General features: G+C 37.1%; 2 protein-coding genes across 3 annotated transcripts in view; both read left to right on the forward strand.

Moving 5' to 3' along the window:
• Nucleotides 1-24,075, forward strand: part of Snx27 (sorting nexin 27) — a 50,246-nt gene that overhangs the window by 5,317 nt on the left and 20,854 nt on the right. Inside the window, exons 1-8 of one of the 2 annotated variants that reach the window (XM_089707480.1) lie at nucleotides 860-1,251; nucleotides 5,968-6,070; nucleotides 6,474-6,747; nucleotides 7,041-7,138; nucleotides 7,502-7,748; nucleotides 8,458-8,621; nucleotides 10,999-11,170; nucleotides 11,328-11,500. In XM_089707480.1, the coding sequence (XP_089563606.1) occupies nucleotides 1,136-1,251; nucleotides 5,968-6,070; nucleotides 6,474-6,747; nucleotides 7,041-7,138; nucleotides 7,502-7,748; nucleotides 8,458-8,621; nucleotides 10,999-11,170; nucleotides 11,328-11,500 (1,347 nt within the window). In that variant the 5' untranslated portion in view covers nucleotides 860-1,135. Of the gene's footprint in view, nucleotides 1-859; nucleotides 1,252-5,967; nucleotides 6,071-6,473; nucleotides 6,748-7,040; nucleotides 7,139-7,501; nucleotides 7,749-8,457; nucleotides 8,622-10,998; nucleotides 11,171-11,327; nucleotides 11,501-24,075 lie in introns of those variants that run through there. The other variant, XM_089707479.1, reaches the window with a different exon arrangement.
• Nucleotides 15,446-17,570, forward strand: LOC149479701 (uncharacterized). The gene has a single exon (XM_089707138.1). The coding sequence runs from the start codon at nucleotides 16,037-16,039 to the stop codon at nucleotides 17,510-17,512; it is 1,476 nt and encodes a 491-aa protein (XP_089563264.1). The 5' UTR covers nucleotides 15,446-16,036; the 3' UTR covers nucleotides 17,513-17,570.

Consider the following 24,075-nt stretch of genomic DNA (forward strand, 5'->3'; position numbering starts at 1 on the left):
TCCAGTAATGACGTACGCCTCTGAAACCTGGACACTAACCAAATACCTAGTGAATAAACTCCAAGTAGCGCAAAGGTCGATGGAACGCGCTATTCTCGGGATTTCATTGATAGACAGAGTTCCAAATACGACAATAAGAAAGAAAACTGGAGTTATAGACATAGCACTCAAAGTGTCTCGGCAGAAATGGAGGTGGGCGGGACATATCTGCAGATTAAGTGACAACAGGTGGACCAACAAAATCCTAGAATGGCGTCCTTGGACCGGACAAAGAAAAGTTGGCCGTCAGCCTACTAGATGGGTTGACGACATAGTGAAGATCTTGGGAAAGAAGTGGATGCGAGTGGCGACGAACCGAAAGAAATGGCGTGCACATGAAGAGGCCTATACCCAACTTTGGGTCACACCGGGCTGAAAAAGAAATGTAGTGATTAATATCATTCTGAACATTTTTTATAATAAATGGCTGTTTCTACTGACTTGATGCAATGTACTTATCAATTAAAAGTTCATTATCATTATTATGAGTATGTAGTTACAAAAAAATAACACTTTAAGGTAGAAAAATTATGATTATATTTGATTATATCTCTATGCACAAATTCTGCATAGACAATAATATCAGTTTTATATCGTTTGAGTTGACCAGGGATCATAGACTTTTACAGCAAAATCATATTGGAATCTTATAAGAATGTCAATGTTTCTATTACGATTTCATTTACAGAAACATCTCTGATAATTACCAAGTTATATTAGACAAATATATTGCAATAGTTTATAATTATTTCGTCATATTAACACATGTTTATCTTATGTCAATTTCGTTGTTCTTAATGATATTTTGTATGAGTGGGTGAACGTCGTAATAAAGTTCACTCATTTGTTGAATTTGTTTTGTTTATATTTAATTGATTGTCGAGTCCTGTTGGAACGACCTGTGTGGATATAGGGGAATGTAGTGTGTTGAAAATTTGGTGTGCTTTTTGATTTTAATTAGTTTTCGTATTAAATGTTGATATTCTCATAGTTATTATTGTCAGTGATCTAAGTGCGTGTGCATTCTAATCATGTGTTATTATTAATAATTAATAAATTGCGTAGTTTTAAATTGATTGTGTGGTAATGAATCAAGATGTCTCTCCAAAGAGGTGGGAGAGGCGATTTTCGTTACTGTTTCTATTATTGTGATAACACGGGCTTTGAAATATATGATCTGGAAGGGCCGGGGCAAACTGTAGCGTTAGTGAGGTGTGTATATCATACAATAATTTTATTAATAAAAATATATGATTTAAATCACTACGTAGTATGCAGCAAAATTGCTTCCCATGTCTGACTGTATGTATGTATGTAGGCTATAAAACTATGCAACGTTTGATGAGGATTTTTATCTATTAAAAATATGTATTTACATAGAATGTACCTATACTGTAGATAATTTGTGTGTGGTTGCATTTTGTTTGTTGATTATATAGGCCATTATTATCTTTAACAAACATACACAATAATAAGTAAGAATTGAAGAATAGCAACACAATGGAATATAAATTATTTTCGATCATGATCATAGATACTTACTACTACAGTTTGTCTGATTATGAATATAGGTATGCTTTGTTTCATAAAAATTCTAAAGTATTTAAATATCATGAAACAGATGTGTGATTGGCTGTTATTACATGGGAATTAACAGATACGACATCTGAATTATACAGATTTTCTCACAGACAAGCTACTAAATGTAGGAGGTGAGACAATTTTGTGATGTACAGCGTTTTTCTGAGAGATTATATAAACTAAGAATAATTTACGATCTAACATTTAAACAGTTTTGTTACTGAAAAATGTAATAATATGAACATTATCTTCATAGTCTTAAACAAAAATCCTGTGATAAAAAATAAAAAATAAAAATTCTTTATTTGGAACAATAAAAACACACAATACAAAAAATGTTGTGTGGTTTTATGAAACCACGGTAAAAGTGAAACTGTTCGAACGGTTCCGAACACTGCTTTGTGTAGCGCATGTCGCGTGTCGGTCGGCTGCCGAGTAGGTATACCTACTCGGCAGCCGCGATACACGCGACATGCGCTACACACAAGCGCGGATCCAGGGGGGGGGTCACGGGGTCATGACCCCCCCCTGGGCTAGGTGATAGGTCCACGACCTAAGTGATTTAATAAATTTAATATTAACTTTTTTAAATTAAAAAATTTATACTGTTCAATATGATGTTTTTATTGAATTTTGAGACATAAAAGTAATATAGAACAATGAAATCAATTACAAACGGTATCGGACGAGAATATAACAAAAATTATAGAAAAAGTTTATTAGGGTCGACCTGTGGTCGTAATTTAAGGACAAATAACAGGTTTTTCGATTTAAAAAAAAAACTATAACTGCGGAATAAAGTGTAATGGTAAAGTTGTATGTAATTAATTTTTTTTCTACAACTTTTGCTGTTACACTTTTCACACAAAACCTCAAATATCGAAATATCCCAGTTCGTGGATAAGACATAAAATAGCAAAAATTTTTTTAAATGAACAATAGAAAATACAGTCAAATTACAACAAAAAATCGGCCAAGTGCGCGTCGGACTCGCGCACCGAGGACTCCGAGCAAACATATTTTTTCATTATGTTGTATCTTACAATTTTGTTTAAAGGATTTTTTTCTTTATCTGTGCTTGTAAGTGCTTAAGTCGTTGCTTTTAACCAAATTTCAAGACTGTGTTTACGGGAAGTACCTTGTAGGTTTTTATTGATGATTCCCTTGCAAGTAGTTGCGAATTACAGAATATGCGGCTCTAATGGGGAATATTCATGTTTTTCTTTTTTCTCTTAAATTAATAGTTAACTATTCTATAACGTAGAAAAAAATATTAATGGGCTTCAAAATACTCTAGATATTTTTAATTTTTATAAATGTAATTTAAAACTTTTAAAAATTTAAGCAGTTCAAACGCTGCCATTTTGCGCGCGCTTTCCGTGACGTCACATGACACGTCCAGTGGGTGTTCACCTTAGTGTTTACTGTGGAGTGATGAATTTTTTTTTTATGTTAGGATTAGGCAAGCATTTGACCATCGCTTCGCCTGATGGAAAGCGACAAGCGTGGTCTAGTAAGTGTCTATTCACATTTCTCTTGAATAAATCCAGATTGTAGTTTCTGGGATAAATGAAAATACAATGTCTTGTCAGATGACGTCACATTTCGTTCGACCAGTGGTGGCACGTTTTGGAAGTTTGAATTTCGCTCCCTTACTTTTCACTTTTTGAATATTATTTTAGGGCTTTAAATAATAAGTAAATAAAAAAAACCTTTTCATTATAATATTACGATAATAAGTTTTCGAGAAAAAAATATTTTAGGCCATTTCAAATTTTATGCATATTCCCTATTGCTTTTTCTTCAGATTGCGTTAACACTTGACATAGAATTTGAATTAAATAACAGATTTAAGTTATTATAGACCTGAGCTCTGATGTGAATATCAATTAAATACATGTAGACGTTCATGAGTAAAGGGATTGTAAGTTTAAAATTATTAAAAAAATATATTTTCATTTAATTTAATTAAATAATTAGGGTTTTCGCAGTTATTACTACATCTGTGCTATAACACGATACTTTTTACTCAATTTCAAGACTGTATTTACGGGATAGGGTGCTCTCTGCAGGTATTGATTCCCTTGCTAATGTGGAAATCCTACGGTCTACGGTCCCTTGATGCTGTGAAAAATTCAAACGTTTTAGTCAACGCAATCAAAAGATGCAGCTGTAATTGCTGAAATTTTTCGACACTCCCTAAGAAATCAAAACCTACAGGGTAGTTCCCGAGTACACAGAGTCATGAAATTTAGTACAATCAAACGTCTTATAACGCAGACTAGCTTACCACCCGCGGCTTCGCCCGCTTTCTCTAAAACCTTATAAATTATATACTATTCCTCTTGAATCACTCTATCTTTAAAAAAACTGCATCGAAATTCGTTGCGTAGTTTTAAAGATTAAATCATACATAGGCACAGAGACAACGACTTTGTTTACTAATTGCGAAAAGCATGAATTTTCCTTAGATTATAATCAAACTTCTATGTCAACGAATGCCGTAATGCCGAAAAATTTCGCAAATTTCGACATTCGCAAGGGAATCAAAACTCAAAACCTACAGGGTACTTTTCGTAAACTCAGAATCTTGAAATTCGGTACAAAGCAACATCTTATAGTACAGATACAGGAATAATTGCAAAAAATATATATTTTTCAAGTTTGTCTGCCTGTCAAGACCCTTTTTCTCAGGAACGCGTGGAGGTATCAATCTGAAATTCATACCGAATACTCAAATCTACGGTGAAAAAATCAAACTTATAAGCCAACGCAATCAAAAGATACAGCCGTTTATGCCGTAAATTATCGCATATTTCGACATTATCGCAAGGGAATCAAAATCTATAGGTATTGTAGGTACTACTTCCTGTGAACACAGAGTTCTGAAATTTGGTTAAAAGCAATGTCAGCACAGATGGAGGAAAAAATGCTAAAACATACATTTCATGCTTATCAACATTCGCAAGTGTTGCCAGGAATCAAAACCTACAGGGTACTTCCCGTGAACACAGAATCTTGATATTTAATCTTTATTTAATAGAAATTTACGTCTTATAGCACAGATAAAGGAAAAATCGCAAAAGGCATAAATTCAATATTAAAACATATAAAAATGTTTGTACGGAACTCTTGGTTCGCCAATCCGACTCGCACTTGACCATTTTTTTTTAAATCTACGTATCTATTAAATTACCAAAATATAGCTTTTGAAAATTGACCACGTCTATGTGACCCCCCCCTGGCACTAAAGCTGGATCCGCCCTTGGCTACACAGACCAAACAGTTTGAGACGATGTAATAAAAGTTTCACTTTAAAAACTTTATGAACGATGGCACCTATAAAAGCTTAAAAAAGCTGTGGCACAAAACATTGTTGCTTGTGAATAAATCTTGTTTTTCTTTAACGATAGGAAATCATTTAATTTACTCAATAGTGTTCGAGTTTCGTCTTCAATTATAGTAAACTAGTGGTCCGCCCCGGCTTCGCCCGTGGTACCTACATATTTCGCAATAAAAGGTAGCCTATGTCCTTTCTCGGGTATCAAAATATCTCCATACCAAATTTCATGCAAATTGGTTCAGTAGTTTAGGCGTGATTGAGTAACAGACAGACAGACAGACAGAGTTACTTTCGCATTTATAATATTAGTATGGATAACGGATTATAACAATGAGTATGTAATTTTATTTTGAACTGCATCAGTATGCAGTTCTAATATAAAGACAGTTATTTATTCACCATAAATTTTTCTTTCAATTTATTACACCCAATCCATTCTTATGTATTAACTAAAATAGTATAAAAGCATTAGAATATCGTACACAATAAATGTAATTATGACGCCGTTAGATAAACAGCTATAAATATCCCGCACACAATAGAATTGTTTTATCCATTTATTTAGAGCAGGATTACATAAGATAAGCTTAAGGTCGAAGGATGTGATTGTGGAATGTCCGGAATTAGACGTGCTTTATCTTTGTCTATTTTATAAAATATATTATATCTATTTATATGACAGAGGACATATTTTTTGACGAAGAATAATTTTATGAGTAATCTTATACCGTATGAGATATATCGTATATCGTATGCTTATACAATTTTTTATTTGAATAAAAATTTTAAAGTTAAGATTTGAACTATATTCACAAACAAAAATGTATTCAGCTATCTTGATTAAAATTTTTATGTTAAGCCCTACAAGTATAAAAAATTAAATTTAATATCTTAAGCTTCCTACAAAGTGAATTAGAATGTAAGTCACTTATCAGAATTAGCCCAGTTTTAATATTTTCAATTAATTTTAATATTTTTAATAAATAATGAATTTTTCTTTACAGCAATGGCGTGAATGTAGAAGGTGCAACACACAAACAAGTTGTCGATCTCATCAAGTCCGGTGGTGACTGTTTGACGCTTACTGTCATTTCTGTTACACAAAAGGTATGAAATAATACTCCTTATTGTGAGTGCCACTTAAATTACTGCTAAAGTCATTATGAGAATTGCAAATTCTACGCGCTCAGTATAGGTGTCCAGAATCATATACAATAAGTAGTGCAGGTTGATAATAATTAAGGTGCTCTGAAAAAAACATTAGTAAGTATTGTTGTCCAAAATTTTTGCGCTCTTGGTCCTTCGAAACAAATATTGCATGCATTCTAGCATTGCACCATCCATACGCGAAAAGTTAAAAGAGTTGTAATCAGCTGGAGGCTATCCACTTTAGGTTTTAGAACATACATTTCCAGCAGTCTGTATCCAGCGGCTTAGCAGCTAAAATACAAAACCAATTACACACAATACCAGTACGATCTCACGTCTCAAAATACGATATTGTCACCAGGAGGCCGAGCGTCTAGAGCCATGCGACGACGGCTCAGCGCCGATAGGCGTTATCGGCGGCGCTGCCAACTCACGCGCGACAGTGTACCAACGTTACGACTATACGGACAAGAGATCCTTACCAGTGTCCATACCGGACTACAGGGTGGTCATGGAACGGAATACGGGCAGGTCGTATGTGGCCTTCAATGTTCATATGGCAGGGAGACATCTCTGTAGTCGCCGGTATAGGGAGTTTGCGGCGCTACATCAGATATTGAGGAAGGAGTTTCTTGGTAAGGATTAGGGTGATGGTGCTATATAGGGCAGAAGATCTTATTCCCTGATAGTTGAAAACGTGATTCCGAATCTAGTTACAGTGTGGTTGTTTTCCAGTTATACATATTTTTAGTTTATGATGGTTTGTGAGGCAGTATCGTCGTATTAATTGTTATTATAGTGGCCAGAATATATTTTTTCCAACATTTAAAGATTCATCAATAGGACTAAATCATTTATTTAATTGTTTAAGAAGGTTTCATAAAAAATTACGAAGAGATTATTTATGAGTGCATTTCACATATTTCAGGTTTCAATTTCCCAAAACTACCCGGGAAATGGCCATTCACACTCAGCGAACAACAGTTAGACGCGAGAAGAAGGGGCTTAGAACAGTATTTAGAAAAGGTATATAAAAAAAAAAAACAATAATATACTACTTATTAATAAATTCTATATGTGGCGAGAAAATTCACCAGTAAAACATTTTATACTGATAAATTGACAAAAATAGATAGCCTAATAAACCTATGGCTATAAAAATGTTGGGCTACTAAATTTTGCCAATGAAATAAAGAACGCAATAAAAAGCCGATATTATTTCGTTAGAGTTCCAGACTTTACTTTATAGGCCGTTTCGCAATTTCTGCCTATGTTCTGTTTAGCTTACCTGTGAAATTGGCTATTTATCTCCTTAATTCATTTATTTGAAACTGGATAATCGATTTTGGACCCCAAAATGTCTTACACTACCACCTTTTAAACTTTCAGGTATGCGCAGTTCGCGTGATAGCAGAATCGGACGCAGTACAAGAATTCCTCACGGATTCGGACGATTCCTCTAACCCCTCACCGGTAGACCTCAAGGTGTTATTACCAGATAAAGCTGTGGTCACAGTGTCCGTGCTAAAGTCGACTAATGCCGACGATGTGTACAGAGCCGTTTGTGAGAAGATTGGTCTGTCCAGTAGTGTGCAGAAGTACTTTTACTTGTTTGAAATCGTGGAATATAATTTTGGTGAGTTTTCTTTTTTATTGGGTTGGGTAAAGTTGGCTAACGTGGATATTTTGTTGAATGCCGTCTGTGAAAGACTCTTGGTTTCTAGTAGTGTGGAGAAGTACTTCTACTTGTTCGAAATCGTGGAATATAATTTTGGTGAGATTTTTTATATCGTATTTTTTTGCATATTTGGTAATATTCATGGATTTAAAATTAATTAAGTGATAAATAACAAGTTCATATTGTTATGGTGTTAATTTAGTGAGCTACATTCAAGGGTTGCATTGTGTGAACTTTGGGAGCCAGAAATATACAGCACAGGCTGACCTAAAATTTTGATAAAAAGCTGTTTTTCCAAAAATTGGCTTTATCTAGGTTATTATTTTATAGCTATGCAACTTATGTGCCACAAAATCAGCAAAAACTGTAAAATGACACATTTAGGATGATTTTTAGTAAGTTATTTATTTATTTATAATTTACTAGCAAACCGGGCGAACTCCGTTTCGCCACCAGAGATACCTTTTCTTTGCGATAAACCTCACGGAGCCCGAGACCTTTCCAACGAATGCAAAACCGTGGAAATCGGTTCGTGCGTTCTGGAGTTATAGCGTCAGGAAGGAAAACCCGACTTATTTTTATATAGTAGATTTATTTATAAGTAAGATTAACTTTAAGGGACTTGGTTGATCCACAATTAAATTGTCTATAACATATGCAATTCCAGAACGCAAACTACAACCGAACGAGTGCCCCCACTCGCTGTACATACAGAACTACTCGACCGCGTCGTCGAGCTGCCTCGCGCTCCGCAAGTGGCTGTTCAACCCGCACACTGAGCTCTCTGTTATAGAGGACGACCCGAAAGCAGCGGAGTTTATATTCTGGCAGGTAATGTTTAATATTCATATAATGATAATAATATTGGGAAATGAATTAAAGACAGTTGCGTTTTTTCGTTGTAATAAAAAAACAACATTTAAAGCCTTTAATCCATATTGGTATATTAAGAAGAGCTGGAACATCAACACATTTACACATTGCACATGTTAGGCCGGGAGATACTGACACAAAATTTCGGGTCATTTGTAACAGGATGGCGGTCTAGAGGGGTCTTAGTACGCAATGACAAAAAGAAAAATGATGGTCAGAACGCTGGTACCGGCGGACTAGTCGCGTGGGCGTTAGTCACACTCGTCGGATAAATAGCGAAAGTCCAACGATTTGTAACACAAAAATTTTAGAATTTACCGATAGCCCTTAAAAAAGATGTAGGCGGTAGTGTCATGCCATACTTTTACGATGTGACTTACAGTCCGCCATACCGACGTGAATGCGTTGATTAAAAAAAAAACAATTCAACCATTTGTACCGGGCTCACTTTTGCACAGGTAACCATCGTCGTGCAGCCATTTACTAAAATCGCCATGCCATACTTTTCGGACGATTCCAAATGGTCGCCATACCGCGGAAAATCTGCAAATTTTTGAATTTTTTTTTCTCGCCAAACGATTTGTACCACCCTATATTTTTTTTTCAACAACTCCTGAATGATTATAAATAGAAGTGTGATAATGCCATACCTGTGGGAGGTGGCGAATGTGTATAAGATTTTTTTCTTATTGTAAGATTTTATTCGTAGTTTGAACGATTTGGCGGTATGGTGGCCATTTGGAATCGTCCGAAAAGTATGGCATGGCGATTTTCGTAAATGTCTGCACGATGATGATTACCTGTGCAAAAGTTAGCCTGGTACAAATGTTTGAATTGTTTTTTTTTTTAATCAACGCATCGCGTCGGTATGGGGGGCTGTAAGTTACACCGGAAAAGTATGGCATGACACTACCGCCTACATCTTTTTTATGGGCTATCGGTGAATTCTAAAATTTTTGTGTTACAAATCGTTTGACTTTCGCTATTTATCCGACGAGTTCGACTAACGCCCACGCGACTAGTCCACCCGTACCAGCGTTCTGAGTTCTGACCATCATTTTTCTTTTAGTCATTGCGTAATAAGACCTCTGTAGAACCGCCATTCTGTTACAAATGACCCGAAATTTTGTGTCAGTATCTCCCGGCCTATGTATGTGTCATATTTTGCAATTGTTTATAAATACAGGGTGATGTAATTGGTGTAGTACGAATATCTAAAAATCTATGAAGAATTTTGTGATACAGTAAATGGAAGAATTATAGACTATTTTACAGTATTTAATAAAATCATTTAATTTTTTGTTCATTTTCATTAGAAATGTCAATTTTTCTCACTAAGGTGGAAATTTGGATGATAAGGATCTTGTTAGAAAAATATAAATTTTGACTAAAATCGGCATTTTTTTTTTCAAAAATCAAATTACTAATTGATAATCAGAGTTATCACATTATTAAAAAAACGCCCGTTATTTAAATCATTATCAAAACAACCATCCGTGTGTTGGGAACTTGGGAGTAAGCGCACGTGTTATTTGTATTGTTTTTTTGACCTGAAATTTAATTATTATTTGATAATTGAATGATTATTAATACTTTTATCCAATTGATTATTATTAGAATAAATAATTAACTTCATCAATTGATTTACTTTTAAATTATAATTTTACAGGTAAATTATGAGAGCTTTCATAAGTATGTAATTATATTTGCATATATTTATCTATAACGCACCCATTTTACAATTCAAGTCTAAAATGAAACTAGAGTCGCATTTATTTTTGAACATACTGTAAGTGAAATTGCATAAGTGTGAGTACTGTGAACATACCAGCTTTCCTTAATTGACCGATAAAAAAAGTTGACAATCAGAGAAATCAGAAAATACAGAGAATACAGAGCCTCAATGTCACTTTTAAATGTTAAACACACACGTCACAACACACAACAGATAATAAATAGCACAGAAAAAACAAATGTATTCTTTACATTCATAGGAATTAATATGGAAATAGATACTGGGGTAAAAATGAGAAATTTTTTTTTTCGGGTAGTTCTATTTTTTTCAAGTTGTGCTGTAGTCCCCACCCCAATTTATTTGGATGTATTTACTTCATTATCTTTGTGTTGGTAAATTTTTAATTCCAAACGCATTTGGCTAATAATTTTTTATTTATTTTATTAAATAATGATAACATGTTAAATGTAGTATTTGGATGCTTCACCGCTGCCTCCTACTTAAGCGACATGCATACTCTCGCTCAGTATAAAATGTCGTGTACACACTCGCTGAGCATAAAGCTAGGTGTACACTCTCGCCAAGCGGCTCGTGTTGCAGGCGGTGGAGGACGTGAACCGCGGCGTGTGCTCGGCGGGCGCGCGGCTGTACCAGCTGAAGGCGCTGCAGGACGTGCGCCGCGCGCGCGACTACCTCGCCCTCGCGCGCTCGCTGCCCGGCTACGGGCACGTCGCCTTCCCGCCCGCGCACGCGGCGCGCCAGCTGTCGCTGGGTATAGATAAACAATTAAAAAAATAAAACATTTTTTGTCCATTGTTTTCCCCTCAATTATTTTTCTTACGACAATCATCATAATTCTGGGAATTGCTATGTATACCTGACTGCGTGACATCAGGTTGAACTGAACTCACCAGCTACATCAATTCCAGGCTGGTCGGGGCTGCAGCTGGGCCCGCTGGAGGACGGTACCGGCGGCGAGGAGGCGGTCCCGTGGCGCGAGGTGGTGTCGTGGCGCGCGGACGACGAGGCGGCGGCCGTGGCGCTGCTGTACCGCCGCGCGGGGCGGGACCGGCCGAGGGCGCTGCTGCTGCACACTCCTTATGTAATTATATTAAAGCATCTGTTATAGCTCCCTGACCTGTTAAAGCACCTGTAAAAGCTCCCTGACCTGCTAAAGCACCTGTAAAAGCTCCCTGACCTGTTAAAGCACCTGTAAAAGCTCCCTGGCCTGCGAAAGCACCTGTAAAAGCTCCCTGACCTGTTAAAGCAACTGTAAAAGCTCCCTGACCTGTTAAAGTACCTGTAACAGCTTCCTAACCTGATAAAATACCTGTTACAGCTCCCTGACCTGCGAAAGCACCTGTAAAAGCTCCCTGACCTATTAAAGCACCTGTAAAAGCTCCCTGACCTGCTAAAGCACCTGTAAAAGCTCCCTGACCTGCTAAAGCACCTGTAAAAGCTCCCTGACCTGTTAAAGCACCTGTAAAAGCTCCCTGGCCTGCGAAAGCACCTGTAAAAGCTCCCTGACCTGTTAAAGCAACTGTAAAAGCTCCCTGACCTGTTAAAGTACCTGTAACAGCTTCCTAACCTGATAAAATACCTGTTACAGCTCCCTGACCTGCGAAAGCACCTGTAAAAGCTCCCTGACCTATTAAAGCACCTGTAAAAGCTCCCTGACCTGTTAAAGCACCTGTAAAAGCTCCCTGACCTGTTAAAGCACCTGTAAAAGCTCCCTGACCTGATAAAATACCTGTTACAGCTTCCTGACCTGTTTAACCACCTGTAAAAGCTCCCTGATCTGTTAAAGCACCTGTTATAGCTCCCTGACATGTTAAAACACCTGTAAAAGCTCCCTGACCTGATAAAATACCTGTTACAGCTCCCTGACCTGCGAAAGCACCTGTTAAAGCTCCCTGACCTGTTAAAGCACCTGTAAAAGCTCCCTGACCTGTTAAAGCACCTGTTATAGCTCCCTGACCTGTTAAAGCACCTGTAAAAGCTCCCTGACCTGATAAAATACCTGTTACAGCTCCCTGACCTGCGAAAGCACCTGTAAAAGATCCCTGACCTGTTAAAGCACCTGTAAAAGCTCCCTGACCTGTTAAAGCACCTGTAAAAGCTCCCTGACCTGTTAAACTACATGTAACAGCTTCCTTACCTGATAAAATACCTGTAACAGCTTCCTGACCTGTTTAACCACCTGTAAAAGCTCCCTGATCTCTTAAAGCACCTGTAAAAGCTCCCTGACCTGTTAAAGCACCTGTAACAGCTTCCTAACCTGATAAAATACCTGTTACAGCTCCCTGACCTGCGAAAGCACCTGTAAAAGCTCCCTGACCTGTTAAAGCACCTGTAAAAGCTCCCTGACCTGTTAAAGTACCTGTAACAGCTTCCTACCTGTTAAAGCACCTGTAACGGTTTCCTAACCTGATAAAATACCTGTTACAGCTTCCTGACCTGTTTAACCACCTGTAAAAGCTCCCTGACCTGTTAAAGTACCTGTAACAGCTTTCTAACCTGATAAAATACCTGTTACAGCTTCCTGACCTGTTTAACCACCTGTAAAAGCTCCCTGATCTGTTAAAGCACCTGTAAAAGCTCCCTGACCTGTTAAAGCACCTGTTATAGCTCCCTGACCTGTTAAAGCACCTGTTATAGCTCCCTGACCTGTTAAAGCACCTGTAAAAGCTCCCTGACCTGATAAAATACCTGTTACAGCTTCCTGACCTGTTTAACCACCTGTAAAAGCTCCCTGATCTGTTAAAGCACCTGTAAAAGCTCCCTGACCTGCGAAAGCACCTGTAAAAGCTTTCTGATCTGCGAAAGCACCTGTAAAAGCTCCCTGACTTGTTAAAGTACCTGTAACAGCTTCCTTACCTGTTAAAGTACCTGTAACAGCTTCCTTACCTGATAAAATACCTGTTACAGCTACCTGACCTCTTTAACCACCTGTAAAAGCTCCCTGATCTGTTTAAGCACCTGTAAAAGCTCCCTGACCTGTTCAAGCACCTGTTATAGCTCCCTGACCTGTTCAAGCACCTGTTATAGCTCCCGGACCTGTTAAAGCACCTGTAAAAGCTCCCTGACCCGATAAAATACCTGTACCAGCTCCCTGACCTGCGAAAGCACCTGTAAAAGCTCCCTGACCTGTTAAAGCACCAGTAAAAGCTCCCTGACCTGTTAAAGTACCTGTAACAGCTTCCTACCTGTTAAAGCACCTGTAACGGTTTCCTAACCTGATAAAATACCTGTTACAGCTTCCTGACCTGTTTAACCACCTGTAAAAGCTCCCTGGCCTGATAAAATACCTGTTACAGCTCCCTGACCTGCGAAAGCACCTGTTAAAGCTCCCTGACCTGTTAAAGCACCTGTAAAAGCTCCCTGACCTGTTAAAGCACCTGTTATAGCTCCCTGACCTGTTAAAGCACCTGTAAAAGCTCCCTGACCTGATAAAATACCTGTTACAGCTCCCTGACCTGCGAAAGCACCTGTAAAAGCTCCCTGACCTGTTAAAGCACCTGTAAAAGCTCCCTGACCTGTTAAAGCACCTGTAAAAGCTCCCTGACCTGTTAAACTACATGTAACAGCTTCCTTACCTGATAAAATACCTGTAACAGCTTCCTGACCTGTTTAACCACCTGTAAAAGCTCCCTGATCTCTTAAAGCACCTGTAAAAGCTCCCTGACCTGTTAAAGCACCTGTAACAGCTTCCTAACCTGATAAAATACCTGTTACAGCTCCCTGACCTGCGAAAGCACCTGTAAAAACTCCCTGACCTGTTAAAGCACCTGTAAAAGCTCCCTGACCTGTTAAAGTACCTGTAACAGCTTTCTAACCTGATAAAATACCTGTTACAGCTTCCTGACCTGTTTAACCACCTGTAAAAGCTCCCTGATCTGTTAAAGCACCTGTAAAAGCTCCCTGACCTGTTAAAGCACCTGTTATAGCTCCCTGACCTGTTAAAGCACCTGTAAAAGCTCCCTGACCTGTTAAAGCACATGTAAAAGCTCCCTGACCTGTTAAAGCACCTGTTATAGCTCCCTGACCTGTTAAAGCACCTGTAAAAGCTCCCTGACCTGATAAAATACCTGTTACAGCTCCTTGACCTGCGAAAGCACCTGTAAAAGCTCCCTGACCTGTTAAAGCACCTGTAAAAGCTCCCTGACCTGTTAAAGTACCTGTAACAGCTTCCTTACCTGTTAAAGCACCTGTAACAGCTTCCTAACCTGATAAAATACCTGTTACAGCTCCTTGACCTGCGAAAGCACCTGTTAAAGCTCCCTGACCTGTTAAAGCACCTGTAAAAGCTCCCTGACCTGTTAAAGTACCTGTAACAGCTTCCTAACCTGATAAAATACCTGTTACAGCTTCCTGACCTGTTTAACCACCTCTAAAAGCTCCCTGACCTGTTAAAGCACCTGTTACAGCTTCCTAACCTGTTAAAGTACCTGTCACAGCTTCCTAACCTGATAAAATACCTGTTACAGATTCCTGACCTATTTAACCACCTGTAAAAGCTCCCTGATCTGTTAAAGCACCTGTAAAAGCTCCCTGACCTGTTAAAGCACCTGTTATAGCTCCCTGACCTGTTAAAGCACCTGTTACAGCTTCCTAACCTGTTAAAGTACCTGTCACAGCTTCCTAACCTGTTAAAGTACCTGTCACAGCTTCCTAACCTGATAAAATACCTGTTACAGATTCCTGACCTATTTAACCACCTGTAAAAGCTCCCTGATCTGTTAAAGCACCTGTAAAAGCTCCCTAGGACCTGTTAAAGCACCTGTTAAAGCACCTGTTATAGCTCCCTGACCTGTTAAAGCACCTGTTATAGCTCCCTGACCTGTTAAAGCACCTGTTATAGCTCCCTGACCTGTTAAAAGTGACAGCCATAAAAGTGACAGCCGTGACAGCCAACGATCACTTCGGCTCCGTAAATAAAAATTATTTAAAAATAGTTAAAGTAAACTCAGTGTGATAAAAAGTGATTTAAAAGGAACATTATATATCAAAGTTTATTCGAAATTGTTTACGAGATAATCCGACGTGAATAAGTGCATCAAAACAGTGTGACAATAAGTGCTACCAAAACAAACACAAAAGTAAAATAATTACAAAATTATAGTGTTAATTGTTTTTGTGCTATGCCAAAACGAACAATAAATTGATGGCTATGTGATAAAAGTGATAATAACTGCTCAAAAGGGACTAAAAATCAAAAACAAATTATGTTCTTTGTTTGAAAACCGTTGACAATTAGACTAAGTTTATAAGATGTCAACAAATCAACAGCTGATTGGTTGACTATTTCACGGCGGTCATTGAACCAAGTCTCATAAAAAACAACCGAGTCGCAATAGTTACACTAAGTTGCTTATTTTCAACTGTTCTATTAAAGCATAGACGGCTCTGAGGACGAATGTACATTTGTGCACTGAGAGATTGGAGATCGATCCTGGACGGGGGCTGCTCTGAAGTTATTTATTTTCAAGTTTTTTTCTTCTATTATTTGAATAGTTACAAATATTATAACTTAACATGTTTGTAGAAATAATGATAACTACTTAATGAAAAAAATACAATTTGTGGCTGATTAAGCTATACCGAATCGTCTATTAAATACGTGCAAATTCACCGAAAGATGGCGGATAAAACAATTTGTTCCAAGTGTAAAGATGTTGTAGATATAAAACGCTGTTTAAAATGTTCACATTGTAAGCAAATACTACAATTTGATTGTGCTGGAATATCACAGAAAATGTACTTTTTAATGTCGAAGGAGTCTAGAGATAAATGGGCGTGTAAAAAATGCGTTTCCCGTCTACAATCTAATGATCAAGAACTAACAAATAATAAAACAATGCGCAAAGAACAGTACGATCATACAATTACAGCCACAATTCAGCAAGATATAGATGAACCTAAAGAATCTCAAATTGTAGATTCTCACATACTAACTGACTCATCGGATGAACTTTTCTGCTCTCCTTTAAAATTAACCCAACCTCAAAACAAAATTATAAACAATAATCAACCTACAATAGAGGACATAAGCAAGCTAATAAGTCAGTTAAAAAATGACCTTAGAAATATGGAAACCACTCTGTCGGGCATAAAAGTAGATAACATTGAACTTCGTCAACAGCTTAGTAATATGAACACTGAAATAAATACGCTGAAGTCATTTCATTTATCATCGAAAATTCATTCAATAACACCTTGTTACGACAAACAAATCAGCTCTTTTTCCAGTATGTCCGTACCATCCTCTCCTGTTACACAACCAATAATCGTGCGCCCTCCTACTATCAATATACAATACCTCAAACAACAAATGGAACAATTACAGCAAAAGCAAGACCTTACAAATAAAGAAATTGAGTCACTCACTAAACGATTGGAGATAATCTCAAGAAGTTTACTGACTACAACCATAGATAGATGCGATAAACTGAAAAGTTCTACAAATTTATCAGAGAGAAAGAAAATTCTTATTTATGGTGCACAACGATGTTCTGGTTTGGCTGCAGCTCTTTCTCGTTCTAGATACAATACAACATATGAAACGTATCGTGTATATGGTGAAACGCGACCAAACTCCCGCAGTATAGATATTGTACAAAACTGTCAAAACGTCAAACTATCATCACAAGACAAATTAGTACTATGCCTAGGTGAAAATGACAATAATCCAAATGCTGTTCTTTCTTGTTTACGCACTATTTTGCAAAAGTTTGATCAAAATTGTATTATAATCTTAAACGTTAATAAAAATAACTTTCTAAATACATTTAAATTAAATGACAGTATTAAAAAGTTATGTAGGTGGTACAAACATTGTAAATATGTCCATTGCGGTAATGTTCTTCTTGATATCTGTAAATCTGTAAACTATTGTATTGATTCTTATGACTACGATGAACAATTTGTCAATCCGTCTAATCTCAAAAAAATTATGTTTAATAACAGACACACAAATGAATCGTATTTGCGTAATATTCCTAAAAAGGGAACGCTTCCTTATTATTGGACCCGGTATCAACATCATGACAAAAATAACAATTATAATAATTCTGATAATGCCACAATTCAAGAAAGTACATTTTTTCGTATCTAAAACGCAAGAACTAAATAAATTAAATTCAACATTTAAAATCCTTCATCAAAATATAGCCAGCATCGCATCTAAAAAAGAAATTTTGGAATTAACTTTAAGAGATCTGGAGGATATAGATTGTTATCCGGATGTTATATGCTTAACAGAAACGTTTTTAAAAAAAGGCCATGAAAATTTTATCAAAATCAATAATTTTATAATGGCAGCTTGTTTTTGCAGAGACAAACAACGTGGTGGCTCGTGTATATTAATTAAAAAGAATATATTATTTAAAGAGTTGCATTTTGTCAAAGAATATGCATCACAAAACATATTTGAAGTATGCAGTGTAGAACTACCTAAGATTAGAACAATAATTATTTGTGTTTATAGAACACCATTATCGGACCCTTTTCTTTTTTTAAATACTCTGGATAAACTCTTACATGATTTTATTAAAAAATTTAACTCTAAAACAAAAATAATTCTAGCTGGGGATATTAATATAAATACGCTTAAGAAAGGTAAAATAAGTGACGACTTTAAATTCTTATGCCACAATTATAATTTTACAATGCATATAAACGTTCCCACTCGCAATACCGCATGTATTGATCATATCATAAGTAACATATCTGACGCTTCGGGATCAGTGCTACCTCTTCACCTTTCTGACCACGAGACTGCACAGCTATTATCTTTTCCCATAAAAAATGTTAAATTGTCAAGACCCCAATATATTTATAAAAGAGATTATAGTGATGCTAATGTTAAAAAATTTAGAGAATGCTTGCGGAATCTTTCATGGTTAGATGTGTACGATGAATTAAACTTTAACAAATCATTTAATATATTTCATGACCTAATGTGTCTTTTTTATGATCTATGTTTTCCAAACGTAAAAATTAAATTAAAACTATGTAATAGGATTGACAATAACTGGATAAGTAAAGGAATTCGAAAGAGTTGTAAAACAAAGAGACTTCTTCGATATAAATATTATCAAAATAAAGACGCAGTTAATAAACTTAAGTACATAAAATACTCTAATGTATTAAAAAGGTGTATATTTAAATCCAAAAGACACAGTAACATTAAATTCATAAATAAATGTGAAAATAAGAGTAAAGCAGTATGGAATGTTATAAAAAACGAGATCTATAATTTAAAAGAAAAAGATATTATACATGTTATTAAATCTGACGAAAAATATTTAAAAGAACCTATACAAATAGCTAATGCATTTAATAATTATTATATAAATTTCACTAAAAATACTATTTCTGCCCTAACACAAACTTCATTCTTAAATAAAAATTCTATGTTTTTAGCTCCAATGTCTGTAGATGAAGTAAAAACTATAATTTTATCATTAAAAAACACAAGCTCAGTAGGCTACGATAATATTAACACAAAAATAATAAAAGCATGTAGCATGGAGATAGTTAATGTTTTGACACATCTTGTGAACGCCTCATTTTCTGAAGGAATTTTTCCTGAAAGACTGAAAAAATCTATTATCAAACCATTATTCAAAAAAGGGAGCAAAGAAGATATTAATAACTATCGTCCAATTACATTAATACCCATCATCTCAAAGATTTTTGAAAAATGTATGTACAAACGTTTAATAAGCTTCTGTGATAAATTTAACATTATAAGACAGGAACAATTTGCATTTCAAAAAGATAAATCCACGGTTCTCGCTTTACATTCCCTAATCAATACAATTCTACATAGTATAAATAAAAATAAAATAACTACAGGACTTTTCTTTGACTTAACAAAAGCATTTGATTTTGTATCTCACGAATGTTTACTGAAAAAATTAGAAAATTATGGTATAAGAGGTCCAGCATTTAATTGGTTAGCCTCTTATCTATATAACAGACAGCAATGTGTTATGATTTCTAACATTAATAAAATGAATGAAGTTGAAACTTATAACTCGGAATACAAATATTCAAAATGTGGCGTTCCACAGGGCAGCATTCTAGGCCCTATCCTTTTCATTCTATATATTAATGATATTCTGAATGTAACAAATCATAAGGTTATTTTATATGCTGACGATATATCAATAATTGTGACATCTGAAAAGAAAAATAATACGCTAAAGGATCATATTAATGAGATTAATGTAACTGTTGACAAAATTATAGAATGGCTGACTTTTAATAATCTAAAAATTAATTTAAGTAAATCAATGTATGTACAATTTAATAAATATTCTATTGACATTCCGAAATTAGTAGCAACAGATGACCTAAAATTTCTTGGACTTAATATCAATCAACGTTTAGATTGGAAATCACACGTTGAAATAGTTTGTGAAAAAATTAATAAATTTGTTTACGCTCTTAGAAAAATTAAAATTGTCACAAATATAAACACGGCTGTTACATTTTACCACGCCTGTGTAGAATCAGTACTTCATTATGGACTTATTTTTTGGGGTAATAGCACGGATGTACAAAAGGTGTTTATTGCACAGAAGAAATGCATAAGAGCCATATGTAGCAGAGCTCCCGATGAATCCTGTAGACCAATGTTTAAAAAACTTGGTCTATTGCCGCTTCCGTCACTCTACATTTACGATGTTTGTGTGTTTGTATCAAAAAATCTGCATCTTTTCAAAAAGGCTTCTTATGTAAATGATCGTAGTCGTAGGGATCCTAATAAACTTATTTTAGATGAAAATCCTCGACTAAAGTTGTATAACAAAAATTGTATTTTTATGTGTATTAAAATTTATAATCACGTACCTAATAAATTTAAAAATAATAATGGCAAATTATGTAAAAAAGCACTAGGAGAATGGCTAACTAATCGGTCCTTCTACAGTATTAAAGAATTTTTTGATGACGAGAAATAAAATTATAATTGACAAGCTAATTTATATGATATAAGTAATAATTTTGTAATTAACATTTGATAATTTAATTGGACCCATTGTTTTATATACAATTATAAAATTTGCATGCTGTTTTTTAATGACGGCTAAACATGTTGTACCTACTATAAGTAAAAATGTAACATCTAAAAATACCATGTTTAACGTAAATAAAGAATTATGAATTATGAATTATGAATTATAAAGCACCTGTAAAAGCTCCCTGACCTGATAAAATACCTGTTACAGCTCCCTGACCTGCGAAAGCACCTGTAAAAGCTCCCTGACCTGATAAAATACTTGTTACAGCTCCCTGACCTGCGAAAGCACCTGTTAAAGCTCCCTGACCTGTTAGCACCTGTAAAAGCTCCCTGACCTGTTAAAGCACCTGTTATAGCTCTCTGACCTGTTAAAGCACCTGTAAAAGCTCCCTGACCTGATAAAATACCTGTTACAGCTTCCTGACCTGCGAAAGCACCTGTAAAAGCTCCCTGACCTGTTAAAGCACCTGTAAAAGCTCCCTGACCTGTTAAAGCACCTGTAAAAGCTCCCTGACCTGTTAAACTACATGTAACAGCTTCCTTACCTGATAAAATACCTGTTACAGCTCCCTGACCTGCGAAAGCACCTGTAAAAGCTCCCTGACCTGTTAAAGCACCTGTAAAAGCTCCCTGACCTGTTAAAGCACCTGTAAAAGCTCCCTGACCTGTTACAGCACCTGTAAAAGCTCCCTGACCTGTTAAAGCACCTGTAACAGCTCTCTGACCTGATAAAATACCTGTTTCAGCTCCCTGACCTGCGAAAGCACCTGTAAAAGCTCCCTGACCTGTTAAAGCACCTGTAACAGCTTCCTAACCTGATAAAATACCTGTTACAGCTGCCTGACCTGCGAAAGCACCTGTAAAAGCTCCCTGACCTGTTAAAGCACCTGTAAAAGCTCCCTGACCTGTTAAAGTACCTGTAACAGCTTTCTAACCTGATAAAATACCTGTTACAGCTTCCTGACCTGTTTAACCACCTGTAAAAGCTCCCTGATCTGTTAAAGCACCTGTAAAAGCTCCCTGACCTGTTAAAGCACCTGTTATAGCTCCCTGACCTGTTAAAGCACCTGTAAAAGCTCCCTGACCTGATAAAATACCTGTTACAGCTTCCTGACCTGTTTAACCACCTGTAAAAGCTCCCTGATCTGTTAAAGCACCTGTAAAAGCTCCCTGACCTGCGAAAGCACCTGTAAAAGCTTTCTGATCTGCGAAAGCACCTGTAAAAGCTCCCTGACTTGTTAAAGTACCTGTAACAGCTTCCTTACCTGTTAAAGTACCTGTAACAGCTTCCTTACCTGATAAAATACCTGTTACAGCTACCTGACCTCTTTAACCACCTGTAAAAGCTCCCTGATCTGTTTAAGCACCTGTAAAAGCTCCCTGACCTGTTCAAGCACCTGTTATAGCTCCCTGACCTGTTCAAGCACCTGTTATAGCTCCCGGACCTGTTAAAGCACCTGTAAAAGCTCCCTGACCCGATAAAATACCTGTACCAGCTCCCTGACCTGCGAAAGCACCTGTAAAAGCTCCCTGACCTGTTAAAGCACCAGTAAAAGCTCCCTGACCTGTTAAAGTACCTGTAACAGCTTCCTACCTGTTAAAGCACCTGTAACAGTTTCCTAACCTGATAAAATACCTGTTACAGCTTCCTGACCTGTTTAACCACCTGTAAAAGCTCCCTGACCTGATAAAATACCTGTTACAGCTCCCTGACCTGCGAAAGCACCTGTTAAAGCTCCCTGACCTGTTAAAGCACCTGTTATAGCTCCCTGACCTGTTTAAGCACCTGTTATAGCTCCCTGACCTGTTAAAGCACCTGTAAAAGCTCCCTGACCTGATAAAATACCTGTTACAGCTCCCTGACCTGCGAAAGCACCTGTAAAAGCTCCCTGACCTGATAAAATACCTGTTACAGCTTCCTGACCTGTTTAACCACCTGTAAAAGCTCCCTGATCTGTTAAAGTACCTGTAACAGCTTCCTAACCTGATAAAATACCTGTTACAGCTCCCTGACCTGCGAAAGCACCTGTAAAAGCTCCCTGACCTATTAAAGCACCTGTAAAAGCTCCCTGACCTGTTAAAGCACCTGTAAAAGCTCCCTGACCTGTTAAAGCACCTGTAAAAGCTCCCTGACCTGATAAAATACCTGTTACAGCTTCCTGACCTGTTTAACCACCTGTAAAAGCTCCCTGATCTGTTAAAGCACCTGTTATAGCTCCCTGACATGTTAAAACACCTGTAAAAGCTCCCTGACCTGATAAAATACCTGTTACAGCTCCCTGACCTGCGAAAGCACCTGTTAAAGCTCCCTGACCTGTTAAAGCACCTGTAAAAGCTCCCTGACCTGTTAAAGCACCTGTTATAGCTCCCTGACCTGTTAAAGCACCTGTAAAAGCTCCCTGACCTGATAAAATACCTGTTACAGCTCCCTGACCTGCGAAAGCACCTGTAAAAGATCCCTGACCTGTTAAAGCACCTGTAAAAGCTCCCTGACCTGTTAAAGCACCTGTAAAAGCTCCCTGACCTGTTAAACTACATGTAACAGCTTCCTTACCTGATAAAATACCTGTAACAGCTTCCTGACCTGTTTAACCACCTGTAAAAGCTCCCTGATCTCTTAAAGCACCTGTAAAAGCTCCCTGACCTGTTAAAGCACCTGTAACAGCTTCCTAACCTGATAAAATACCTGTTACAGCTCCCTGACCTGCGAAAGCACCTGTAAAAGCTCCCTGACCTGTTAAAGCACCTGTAAAAGCTCCCTGACCTGTTAAAGTACCTGTAACAGCTTCCTACCTGTTAAAGCACCTGTAACGGTTTCCTAACCTGATAAAATACCTGTTACAGCTTCCTGACCTGTTTAACCACCTGTAAAAGCTCCCTGACCTGTTAAAGTACCTGTAACAGCTTTCTAACCTGATAAAATACCTGTTACAGCTTCCTGACCTGTTTAACCACCTGTAAAAGCTCCCTGATCTGTTAAAGCACCTGTAAAAGCTCCCTGACCTGTTAAAGCACCTGTTATAGCTCCCTGACCTGTTAAAGCACCTGTTATAGCTCCCTGACCTGTTAAAGCACCTGTAAAAGCTCCCTGACCTGATAAAATACCTGTTACAGCTTCCTGACCTGTTTAACCACCTGTAAAAGCTCCCTGATCTGTTAAAGCACCTGTAAAAGCTCCCTGACCTGCGAAAGCACCTGTAAAAGCTTTCTGATCTGCGAAAGCACCTGTAAAAGCTCCCTGACTTGTTAAAGTACCTGTAACAGCTTCCTTACCTGTTAAAGTACCTGTAACAGCTTCCTTACCTGATAAAATACCTGTTACAGCTACCTGACCTCTTTAACCACCTGTAAAAGCTCCCTGATCTGTTTAAGCACCTGTAAAAGCTCCCTGACCTGTTCAAGCACCTGTTATAGCTCCCTGACCTGTTCAAGCACCTGTTATAGCTCCCGGACCTGTTAAAGCACCTGTAAAAGCTCCCTGACCCGATAAAATACCTGTACCAGCTCCCTGACCTGCGAAAGCACCTGTAAAAGCTCCCTGACCTGTTAAAGCACCAGTAAAAGCTCCCTGACCTGTTAAAGTACCTGTAACAGCTTCCTACCTGTTAAAGCACCTGTAACGGTTTCCTAACCTGATAAAATACCTGTTA

Source organism: Colias philodice, chromosome 19 (genome assembly GCF_061535455.1).
Source record: "Colias philodice isolate Cphi_HAF_F1 chromosome 19, ilColPhil1 Martin Lab GWU primary, whole genome shotgun sequence".
Classification (NCBI taxonomy): Eukaryota; Metazoa; Arthropoda; class Insecta; order Lepidoptera; family Pieridae; genus Colias; species Colias philodice.

Bases quoted from the DNA above. Each gene is read 5' to 3' on its own strand.
- LOC149479701 (XM_089707138.1), top strand. From the start codon at position 16,037: ATGGCGGATAAAACAATTTGTTCCAAGTGTAAAGATGTTGTAGATATA.